Source organism: Bombina bombina, chromosome 7, assembly GCF_027579735.1.
Source record: "Bombina bombina isolate aBomBom1 chromosome 7, aBomBom1.pri, whole genome shotgun sequence".
Lineage (NCBI taxonomy): Eukaryota > Metazoa > Chordata > Amphibia > Anura > Bombinatoridae > Bombina > Bombina bombina.
The window spans coordinates 184,341,725-184,356,052 of NC_069505.1; the positions used below are offsets into that span (position 1 = coordinate 184,341,725).

Genomic DNA, 14,328 nt, shown 5'->3' on the forward strand with positions numbered 1-14,328 from the left:
AGAGCATATCAACAAACGCAAATCAATACTATCAGCCCTATTAATTATTTGTTAACTGACTGACTGACACCGTATTTAAAGGAACCGTCAATTACAAAATTGTTATTGTTTAAAAGGATAGATAATCCCTTTATTACCCATTCCCCAGTTTTGCATAACTAACACTGTTATATTAACCCTTTGAGTGCTAATGACGGCTCTGAGCCGTCATTAGCACCAGAGTGAGAAACTCTGTGACGGCTCAGAGCCGTCATTAGCACTCTCCCACCTTGAGGGAGATCTGGGGGCTCCTAACTGCTCCTACCCCGGCGATCGTGCCTGTAGAGTGACAGGCATCGCCGGGGCTTCACATGATGCGCGGTGACGTCACGCGCAATAACGTAATGATGTCACTGCGCAACTTCATTTATACTTAACAATGTTAAGTATAGGAGGAGGGGGCATGCTGCTTAGAAGCCTGTATCTCAGGCATCTAAGCAGCTACAGACCCCCAAGACCCACTGTTGGAAAGGTAATCACCTAATCTTTCCAACAGTGTAAGTCTTGGGGGTCTGTAAAAAAAAATGTTTTTTAAAAAAATTAAACAAATTAAAAAAAATATAGAAAATATTAGCACCCAGGTGGGAAAGTGCTTAGCACTCAAAGGGTTAATATACTTTTTACCTCTGTGATTACCTTGTATCTATGCCTCTGCAGACAGCCCCCTGATCACATGAATTTGTATTTATTAACTATTGACTTGCATTTTAGCCAATTAGTGCTGTGTTGTACACAACTTCACGGGCGTGAGCACAATGTTATCTATATGGCCCACATGAAATAGCAGTCTCTTGTGAAAAGCTAATACAAAATCATGTGATAAGAGGCCATCTGTAGTGGTTTAGAAACAGGCAGAAATGTACATGTTTAAATGTTATAAATAATATTTATATAACAATGCTGGTTGTGCAAACATGAGGAATGGGAAGTAAAAGCGTAATCTATCTTTTTAAACAATAACAATTTTGGTGTTGACTGTCCCGCTTTGCTATGCGCTCCAATTAAAGGTAAAGTAGAACTTAAACTTTCATGATTAAGATGGAGCATTCAATTTTAAACAACTTTTCAATTTACTTCTATTATCTAATTTGTTTCATTCTCTTGGTATCCTTTGTCAAAACGCATACCTAGGTAGGCTCAGGAGCAGCAATGCTCTGCTGGGAGCTAGTTGCTGATGGCTGTACACATATGCCTTTTGTCATTGGCTCACCAGTTGTGTTCAGCTACCTACGAGTAGTGCATTGCTGCTCCTTCAAAAAAGGATACCAAGGGATTGAAGCAAATTTATTAATAGAAGTAAATTAGAAAGTTATTTAAAACTATATGCTCTTTCTGAATCATAAAAGAAAACAAAATGGGTTCCATATCCCTTTAAACATATACAAATATGTAACAAATAAACGCACACTAATATGTAACAAATAAAGACATACTAATATGTAACAAATAAACATATACTAATATGTAACAAATTAACACATACTAATATGTAACAAATAAACACATACTAATATGTAACAAATAAACACATACTAATATGTAACAAAAAACATACTAATATGTTACAAATAAACACATACTAATATGTAACAGATAAACACATACTAATATGTAACAAATAAACACATACTAATATGTAACAAATAATATAACTAATATGTAACAAATAAACACATACTAATATGTAACAAATAAACATATACTAATATGTAACAAATAATATATACTAATATGTTACAAATAAACACATACTAATATGTAACAAACACATACTAATATGTAACAAAAAATACTAATATGTTACAAATAAACACATACTAATATGTAACAAATAATATAACTAATATGTAACAAATAAACACATACTAATATGTAACAAATAATATAACTAATATGTAACAAATAAACACATACTAATATGTAACAAATAATATAACTAATATGTAACAAATAAACACATACTAATATGTAACAAATAATATAACTAATATGTAACAAATAAACACATACTAATATGTAACAAATAAACATATACTAATATGTAACAAATAATATATACTAATATGTTACAAATAAACACATACTAATATGTAACAAACACATACTAATATGTAACAAAAAATACTAATATGTTACAAATAAACACATACTAATATGTAACAAATAAACACATACTAATATGTAACAAATAAACATATACTAATATGTAACAAATAATATATACTAATATGTTACAAATAAACACATACTAATATGTAACAAACACATACTAATATGTAACAAATAAATACTAATATGTTACAAATAAACACATACTAATATGTAACAGATAAATACATACTAATATGTAACAAATAAACACATACTAATATGTAACAAATAAACATATACTAATGTGTAACAAATAAACATATACTAATTGGTTACAAATAAACACATAATAATATTTTACAAAACATATACTAATATGTTACAAATAAAGATATACTAATATTTTAGTAAGAAATATATACTAATATGTTACAAATAAGCATATACTAATATTTTAGTAATACATATATACTAATATGTTAATACAAATAAACAAATACTAATATGTTGCAAATAAACATATACTAATATGTAACAATTAAACACATACTAATATGTAACAAATAAAACATACTAATATGTAACAAATAAACACATACTAATATGTGACAAATAAACACATACTAATATGTAACAAATAAACACAGAGTAATAGGTAACAAATACACACATACTAATATGTAACAAATATATATATATATATATATATATATATATATATATATATATATATATATATATATATATATGCATTGGAGCCCTTTGCAGTCAGATGAAAACATGTAAAATCATATTTATGCAATATTCATATTTAATAAAGTCTTATGTGTATTTACTGTAAATATTTCACATTAGGGGAATATGTTCTAAGTATTTTAAAATAGATATTCCTATTTTACCCAAAAAAATAAGATATATATATATATATATAGCAATATGTACAGATAGCCCTCAGTTTACGCCGGGGTTAGGTTCCAGAAGGAATGGTTGCAAATCAAAACCGTTGTAAATTGAAACCCAGTTTATAATGCAAGTCAATGGGAAGTGAGGGAGTTAGGTTCCAGGCCCCTCTCAAAATTGGCATAAGTAACACCCAATACATTATTTTTAAAGCTTTGAAATGAAGACTTTAAATGCTAAACAGCATTATAAACCTAATAAAATAATCACACAACACAGAATATATCATTAAACTAAGTTAAATGAACAAAAACATTTGCTAAACAGCATTATAAACCTGATAAAATAATCACACAACACAGACTTTACTTGCATTTTTCTGCAAACAGTTCTTTCTATGCATTCCAATCTGGACTGATTTATAGACAGGAAGATCTTGTTCCTTTGCAAGCTGCTCGATAGCTCAGGTCTGGTTACACTGATTAATTTCAGCTTGCTTGGCTTGCATATATTTGATGCAACACAAGCGGTCAGCTCCACCTACTGGCTATTTTAATCAATGCACTGCTTCTCAATGCTTTTCAATAGCAGTCACATGACTGGAAAAAAAGCTTGTTATTCTGAAACGGTGCAAATTGAACCGTTGTAAACCGAGGGCCACCTGTATTTAAGAATAAATAGAATATATTATTCTATGTGAAAAACATTGGAATGTGAAATATGATTATTTTATGTTGGGTTAGCGCACTTGAGAAAATGTGATCAAGGTGTTATATGTAACATCTTTTATGCAAATAAGTATTTTTAACCTGCTTAACCCTTTCCCGCCAGGACTTATTTCTCTTAGTTCCAATGTAAACAAATAAGTAAAAATTTAAATCACGCTGTCGTTCATGCAATCGCGTGATTTCAATGATGGGATCGTGTCAGGGGGGAGTGCCAATGGATAGATAGAGAGATAGATATATAGACAGATAATATAAAAATAGATAATAGATAGATAGATAATTTATGGTTAGATAGATAGATAGATAGATACAGACAGATAGACACACAGATATACAGATAGATATACAGATAGATAAATAGATAGATAGACAGATAGATAGATAGAAAGATAGATAGACAAACAGCATTTTTTTCAGTCAGTCCTCAACTAACCAGGTTTTGCCACAAATACTGATTGGTGCTAGCAAGACGTATACTATAGTTTTCACACTCTGCTATACAAATTAACAGTATGGATATATTGTTCAGTGTAATTTACTATTATGAAAGAACAATCAGTTTTAGCTCTTTCAGATCATTAAAAGAAAGTGAATGCATTTTATTATATGCAAATATTTTATGCTGAATATAAATGAATAGTTTGTAATGTTATTTTTGTTTAAGCTTCGTAGACACCCTCACGACTTTCTATATAAAATGGGGGATGTGAAGAAATAATAAAGAGATGATCTAATGTAAAACAACAAACCTACCAACCTGTAAGTAAAGTTCTGGTAAAGCAGGAAACTAGTGGTTAGTTAACACAAGAGTCTGCAATACACAAGCTGCATGCACTAACCAATTAGATAATGTAGTTTTAATCTGCATATCATGTAATAATCACAACAAGATGACAGGGAAGAACTTATAAGACTCATTTTTTGTATCAGAAAGTCTTTTATAATTAACCCCAACTTTATGTGTTTAACCCCCACAAAATTGATTAACGGAAAGTACTGCAAGGTAGGTGCCGAGCACAGCTGGTCCCCAGCGGAAACTACACCCAATCAGGAGTGGTAGTTACACAGCTAGGTTGTGCAACTACTACTTCTGATTGGGCTAAGTCACTACACGCAGTCCTCTGCAGCTCACAAGCGGTACTTTAACTATGCATTTAAACTATTTGCATGGGTTAAACACATAGAGTTGGGTAGTCGCTAGTGTTAAAATGGCATGTACATGTAATTTGTCAATATTATGGCCCTTTAAAAATACATTTATCTCAAACATCAACACAATTTATTAACATAGATACCAGTAACAATGCAATCTGAGAATGTGCACTATCACTATAACTTTTGTGAAAGCGATATTTGCGCTCCACTGAGTAATACCAGCGCACGCAAAGTTACAAGTTAGGTGCAATGCGAAAGCGACCTCGCATTCACATTGCACAGATGCTTTGTGCTAAAGAGAGCACGTTTCTATAGGCTCCAATGGGAGCCTCGTTCTAATGCCATCAGACATGCCAGAGACCATAGCAAAGCGAATGGGGTAAGTCACGCAGTGATGGGCAGCAGATTGTTAAAGGACCAGTCAACACAGTAGATTTGCATAATCAACAAATGCAAGATAACAAGACAATGCAATAGCACTGAGTCTGAACTTCAAATGAGTAGTAAAAAAATTTCTGACAATTTTAAAAGTTATGTCTTTTTCCACTCCCCCTGTACCATGTGACAGCCATCAGCCAATCACAAATGCATACACGTACCATGTGACAGCCATCACTTATTCTTGCACATGCTCAGTAGGAGCTGGTGACTCAAAAAGTTTAAATATAAAAAAACTGTGCACATTTTGTTAATGGAAGTAATTGGAAAGCTGTTTAAAATGGCTGCTCTATCTGAATAATGAAAGTGTAATTTTGATTGAGTGTCCCTTTAATATATATGTATATGAATATATACATATATATTTATGCGTTTATATGTGTATGAAATCTAGCCCAAGTGTTTTATTTTTCTGGTAATAACTATTACAGTCAGGAAACAGCCTCAGTACAACTAATCTGACTTTTAATGAAGAATTAAATAAAAAAAGGTTTGTTATTAAAGTTGTCACAATTTTCAGAATACAAATATATTTATGTGAAACTGATATTTAGATGCCCACTGTTCCTTAACTGGTAGAGACAACTATTTAATTCTATTGGTTGACAAAGACATGCCTCCAAATGTTTGAGTATGAAAAGTAGCTTTACTAAAAAACAGGAAATTTAGTTTAAAATTAAAAAAAAATCTATAATATATTTTGAAACAGAATTGAATATTTTACCCCTTTAATACAGAAGGTGAAATTATTCCTTTTTCTAAAAACACTGAATGTTTGTTTAACATTAAGGGGCTTATTTATCAAAAGTCTGGCGGACCTGATCCGACAGTGCAGATCATGTCCGCCAGACCTCGCTGAATGCGGAGAGCAATATGTTCTCCGTATTCAGCACTGCACCAGCAGCTCTTGTGAGCTGCTGGTGCAACGCCGCCCCCTGCAGATTTGCGGTCAATCGGCCGCCAGCAGGGGGATGTCAATCAACCCGATCGTACTCGATCGGGTTGAATTGCGGCGATGTCTGTCCACCTGTTAAGAGCAGGCGGACAGGTTATGGAGCAGCGGTCTTTAGACCGCTTTTTCATAACTGGTGTTTCTGGCGAGCCTGAAGGGATAAATGGGCCCCTAATACTCACCATTATAGCTATAGATTTATCAGCTTCCATTATTCAAGGACAAAATACCATAATACACTAGAAACAAAGGTATAAAACTAGGCAGAATAAGGGTTAATCGTGTTATCAACCCAACTTACAAAATGGAAAAACAAAGCTAAGACTTGTTGACTTTATCGTCAGAGCTGGGAAAAAATGTTTTCTGATTCTTAATGAGTTGAAGATTTTAGTTTTACCCCAATAAGGACAATAAAATAAAAATACATTATCAATATAAAAAACAACAGCAGTTTAAAGACTAGAAAGAAAATATATATATATATATATATATATATATATATATATATATACAAATGAAGTGCTAAATCAAATGGTTCATTTAGTGTTACAAATGTATGATTTGTACTTTAGATGATTTGTACTATAGATCAGAGCTTGACAAATATGTTTAAAAATTTGGAGCCAGTAAGAATATTTGGGAGCCAGGCATATTTTTAGGAGCCAGACAGTTGGATTTGTATATAGATATATGGAGAATAATCCCAAAAGTTAGGAGCCAGGGGTAAAATGATAGGAGCCAGTGGCTCCCAGGCTCCTGGGTTTGTCGAGCCCTGCTATAGATTTATAAAGAAAAGAGTGTTAATAAACATTTTTCCAATATACCTTGCAGACAAACACATCACAAAATGGGCATTTGAACGTTAGAAGCTGTAGCACTCAGAAAAACTGATATGGCTCCATTTCACCTAGCGCACACAATATATAGATACCAAACTTGTTCTGCTTTGTCAAAAGGATTTTGAGCCCTGAAATTCACTGGGCCTCAAAGGGTCGAAGTACATTTTGGCAACAAAAAGGTTAACTGGAAAAGGTAATGTAACCTTACAACATGCAATGCCTACGCACCGAATAAATGCAAATCACTAATGTACACAAGGAGTTAATATATACGTGTATAGTAACACACGCGTGCAACTAAAAAATAGTGCAAATTCTTAACTTTTTATTTAAGCTCTGTATAAAAAGTTATCTTGGACTTATATACAGTAATTATTATTTAAATATATATACACATATAAACACACAAATATTTTGCACAGATGCGTTATACCTTACAGTACCATTTGTAGAGAAGATTTAAAGATAAAAAGTGTTATTTGCTTCAATTTTATCAACTAATATTAAAAAATTACATTTATTCTTAAAATTTTATATCTACTAATTCTGTTAGTTTATGGTATACACTCTACACAACATAATACAACATTAGTTTATGGTGCACTCTACACAACATAATACAACATTAGTTTATGGTATACACTCTACACAACATAATACAACATTAGTTTACACACACTACACAACATAATACAACATTAGTTTACACACACTACACAACATAATACAACATTAGTTTATGGTACACTCTACACAACGTAATACAACATTAGTTTATGGTATTCACTCTACACAACATAATACAACATTAGTTTACACACACTACACAACATAATACAACATTAGTTTACACACACTACACAACATAATACAACATTAGTTTATGGTATACACTCTACACAACATAATACAACATTAGTTTACACACACTACACAACATAATACAACATTAGTTTATGGTATACACTCTACACAACATAATACAACATTAGTTTATGGTATACACTCTACACAACATAATACAACATTAGTTTATGGTACACTCTACACAACATAATACAACATTAGTTTATGGTATACACTCTACACAACATAATACAACATTAGTTTACACACACTACACAACATAATACAACATTAGTTTATGGTATACACTCTACACAGCGTAATACAACATTAGTTTATGGTATTCACTCTACACAACGTAATACAACATTAGTTTATGGTATTCACTCTACACAACATAATACAACATTAGTTTATGGTACACTCTACACAACGTAATACAACATTAGTTTATGGTATTCACTCTACACAACGTAATACAACATTAGTTTATGGTATACACTCTACACAACATAATACACCATTAGTTTATGGTATTCACTCTACACAACGTAATACAACATTAGTTTATGGTACACTCTACACAACATAATACATTAGTTTATGGTATACACTCTACACAACATAATACACCATTAGTTTATGGTATACACTCTACACAACGTAATACAACATTAGTTTATGGTATACACTCTACACAACGTAATACATTAGTTTATGGTATACACTCTACACAACATAATACACCATTAGTTTATGGTATACACTCTACACAACGTAATACAACATTAGTTTATGGTATACACTCTACACAACGTAATACAACATTAGTTTATGGTACACTCTACACAACATAATACAACATTAGTTTATGGTACACTCTACACAACGTAATACAACATTAGTTTATGGTATACACTCTACACAACGTAATACAACATTAGTTTATGGTATACACTCTACACAACGTAATACAACATTAGTTTATGGTATACACTCTACACAACGTAATACAACATTAGTTTATGGTATACACTCTACACAACGTAATACAACATTAGTTTATGGTATATACTCTACACAACGTAATACAACATTAGTTTATGGTATATACTCTACACAACGTAATACAACATTAGTTTATGGTACACTCTACACAACGTAATACAACATTTGTTTATGGTACACTCTACACAATGTAATACAACATTAGTTTATGGTATACACTCTACACAACATAATACACCATTAGTTTATGGTATACACTCTACACAACGTAATACAACATTAGTTTATGGTATACACTCTACACAACATAATACACCATTAGTTTATGGTATACACTCTACACAACGTAATACAACATTAGTTTATGGTATACACTCTACACAACGTAATACATTAGTTTATGGTATACACTCTACACAACATAATACACCATTAGTTTATGGTATACACTCTACACAACGTAATACAACATTAGTTTATGGTATACACTCTACACAACGTAATACAACATTAGTTTATGGTACACTCTACACAACATAATACAACATTAGTTTATGGTACACTCTACACAACGTAATACAACATTAGTTTATGGTATACACTCTACACAACGTAATACAACATTAGTTTATGGTATACACTCTACACAACGTAATACAACATTAGTTTATGGTATACACTCTACACAACGTAATACAACATTAGTTTATGGTATACACTCTACACAACGTAATACAACATTAGTTTATGGTATATACTCTACACAACGTAATACAACATTAGTTTATGGTATATACTCTACACAACGTAATACAACATTAGTTTATGGTACACTCTACACAACGTAATACAACATTTGTTTATGGTACACTCTACACAATGTAATACAACATTAGTTTATGGTATATACTCTACACAACATAATACAACATTAGTTTATGGTATACACTCTACACAACATAATACAACATTAGTTTACACACACTACACAACATAATACAACATTAGTTTACACACACTACACAACATAATACAACATTAGTTTATGGTACACTCTACACAACATAATACAACATTAGTTTATGGTATACACTCTACACAACATAATACAACATTAGTTTATGGTATACACTCTACACAACATAATACAACATTAGTTTATGGTACACTCTACACAACATAATACAACATTAGTTTATGGTACACACACTACACAATATAATACAAAATTAGTTTATGGTACACACACTACACAACATAATACAACATTAGTTTATGGTACACTCTACAGAACAGAATAAAACACGTTAGTATATGTTACACACTCTACACAACATAATACAATATATGGTACACACTCTATTACAACATAATACAACATTAGTTTATGGTACAAACTGCACATCATACAGCATATTAGTTTATGGTACACACTACACAACATAATACAACACATTAGTTTATGTTACACACTACACTACACAAAATAATACAACACATTAGTTTATGGTACACACTACACTACAGAATACAACACATTAGTTTATGGTACAAACTAAACAACAGAATACAGCATATTAGTTTATGGTACAAACTACACAACAGAATACAAGACATTAGTTTATGGTACAAACTACACAACAGAATACAACATATTAGTTTATGGTACAAACTACACAACAGAATACAACACATTAGTTTATGGTACAAACTACACAACAGAATACAAGATATTAGTTTATGATACAAACTACACAACAGAATACAACACATTACTTTATGGTACAAACTACACAACAGAATACAACATATTAGTTTATGGTACAAACTACACAACAGAATACAACACATTAGTTTATGGTACAAACTACACAACAGAATACAACACAATAGTTTATGGTACAAACTACACAACAGAATACAACATATTAGTTTATGGTACAAACTACACAACAGTATACAACATATTAGTTTATGGTACAAACTACACAACAGAATACAACATATTAGTTTATGGTACAAACTACACAACAGAATACAACACATTAGTTTATGGTACAAACTACACAACAGAATACAACACAATAGTTTATGGTACAAACTACACAACATAATACAACATTAGTTTATGGTACAAACTACACAACAGAATACAACATATTAGTTTATGGTACAAACTACACAACAGAATACAACACATTAGTTTATGGTACAAACTACACAACAGAATACAACATATTAGTTTATGGTACAAACTACACAACAGAATACAGCATATTAGTTTATGGTACAAACTACACAACAGAATATAACACATTAGTTTATGGTACAAACTACACAACAGAATACAGCATATTAGTTTATGGTACAAACTACACAACATAATACAACATTAGTTTATGGTACAAACTACACAACAGAATACAACATATTAGTTTATGGTACAAACTACACAACAGAATACAAGATATTAGTTTATGGTACAAACTACACAACAGAATACAACATATTAGTTTATGGTACAAACTACACAACAGAATACAACATATTAGTTTATGGTACAAACTACACAACAGAATACAACATATTAGTTTATGGTACAAACTACACAACAGAATACAACACATTAGTTTATGGTACAAACTACACAACAGAATACAGCATATTAGTTTATGGTACAAACTACACAACATAAAACAAGATATTAGTTTATGGTACATACTACACAACAGAATAAACCATATTAGTTTATGGTACAAACTACACAACATAATACAACATTAGTTTATGGTACAAACTACACAACAGAATACAACACATTAGTTTATAGTACAAACTACACAACAGAATACAACATATTAGTCTATGGTACAAACTACACAAAAGAATACAGCATATTAGTTTATGGTACAAACTACACAACATAATACAACATTAGTTTATGGTACAAACTACACAACAGAATACAACACATTAGTTTATGGTACAAACTACACAACAGAATACAACATATTAGTTTATGGTACAAACTACACAACAGAATACACCACATTAGTGTATGGTACACACTACACAACAGAATACACCACATTAGTGTATGGTACAAACTACACAACAGAATACAACATATTAGTTTATGGTACAAACTACACAACATAATACAAGATATTAGTTTATGGTACATACTACACAACAGAATAAACCATATTAGTTTATGGTACAAACTACACAACATAATACAACATTAGTTTATGGTACACACTGCACAACAGAATACAACACATTAGTTTATGTTACAAACTACACAACAGAATACAGCATATTAGTTTATGGTACAAACTACACAACAGAATACAACATATTAGTTTATGGTACAAACTACACAACAGAATGCAACACATTAGTTTATGGTACAAACTACACAACAGAATACAACATATTAGTTTATGGTACAAACTACACAACAGAATACAACATATTAGTTTATGGTACAAACTACACAACAGAATACCACATATTAGTTTATGGTACAAACTACACAACATAATACAACATTAGTTTATGGTACAAACTACACAACAGAATACAACACATTAGTTTATGGTACAAACTACACAACAGAATACAACATATTAGTTTATGGTACAAACTACACAACAGAATACAGCATATTAGTTTATGGTACAAACTACACAACATAATACAACATTAGTTTATGGTACAAACTACACAACAGAATACAACACATTAGTTTATGGTACAAACTACACAACAGAATACAACACATTAGTTTATGGTACAAACCACACAACAGAATACAACACATTAGTTTATGGTACACACTACACAACAGAATACAACATATTAGTTTATGGTATAAACTACACAACAGAATACAACATATTAGTTTATGGTACAAACTACACAACAGAATACACCACATTAGTGTATGGTACAAACTACACAACAGAATACAGCATATTAGTTTATGGTACAAACTACACAACATAATACAACATTAGTTTATGGTACACACTACAGAACAGAATACACCACATTAGTTTATGGTACAAACTACACAACAGAATACAACATATTAGTTTATGGTACAAACTACACAACATAATACAACATTAGTTTATGGTACACACTACAGAACAGAATACACCACATTAGTGTATGGTACAAACTACACAACAGAATACAACACATTAGTTTATGGTACAGACTACACAACAGAATACAAGATATTAGTTTATGGTACAGACTACACAACAGAATACAAGATATTAGTTTATGGTACACACTACACAACAGAATACACCACATTAGTGTATGGTACAAACTACACAACAGAATACAACACATTAGTTTATGGTACAGACTACACAACAGAATACAAGATATTAGTTTATGGTACACACTACACAACATAATACAACACATTATTTTATGGTACAAACTACACAACAGAATACAGCATATTAGATTAAGGTGCACATTTTACACAACATTATACAAACATTTCCATATCCTATCAGTTATACATATTTGTTCCTCTATACTTCTCACCAGCAGGCTTGGGAGCTACACAAAACAACACACAGCTACACGTGCCTTACCTTCAAAAAAGCGTTGCAAAGCCTCTGTCTCATCCACAACCTCCATATCTCTGTCCTAGAGGTGCTGCTGTGTACTAGAGAGTTATTGCCATGAAGCAGAAGTAGTTTGTACCGCTGACACAACACAAAGCCTCTCCCCTGCCAACTCCAAAACGGTTTACTAAGGTGCCCAGGTTGCTCAGGCTCCTCACACAAGTCTGGGGCTCTATCGTTGTGTATCTGCTCCTCTCCCCCTGTTCTCACTCACTGGGGTGGATCAGTGTAACTGCAGCGGATCAAACAACGTGTATCTCTTTCTCCCCTTCTTCCTCAGGGACTTTCAGAGCTGGGTAGTGTCAGGTCTAGCTCAGCACTTGTGTTTCAGGTCCTCACTGCTTTAGCTCTGGGGATGCTCCAGCAACTGATGCGCAGCTCCTCCACCTGGCCGCTCCGCGCAATTACAGGATGCTCAAATTATATGAAGTGAATCGCCTAGTTATTTCTATTTATATGAAACCAAATGTTACATATAACTTAAAAACTCACGTGTGTTGTCTATAAATGTGTGTTTTAATAGTATTTGTAGCATTAAACAATTGTTTTACAATTATTAAATTATTAATAAAAAGAGCTAAGATAAAATTGTTTTTATTCAACAAACTTTTGTTATTATGTTTTAATTCTTCAATAAGTTGAGTGATTATTTGTTAAGTAATTTGAAGGCAGATTTA

The 14,328-nt window shown here is 31.7% G+C and overlaps 1 protein-coding gene across 1 annotated transcript in view; it reads right to left on the reverse strand.

Annotated features, from left to right (window-relative positions):
• Window positions 1-13,951, reverse strand: part of MYRF (myelin regulatory factor) — a 377,295-nt gene extending 363,344 nt beyond the window's left edge. The window contains exon 1 of the mRNA XM_053720470.1: window positions 13,619-13,951. Within this exon, the coding sequence (XP_053576445.1) occupies window positions 13,619-13,664 (46 nt within the window). The 5' untranslated portion in view covers window positions 13,665-13,951. The remainder of the gene's footprint in view (window positions 1-13,618) is intronic.
• Window positions 13,952-14,328: the final 377 nt, after the last annotated feature.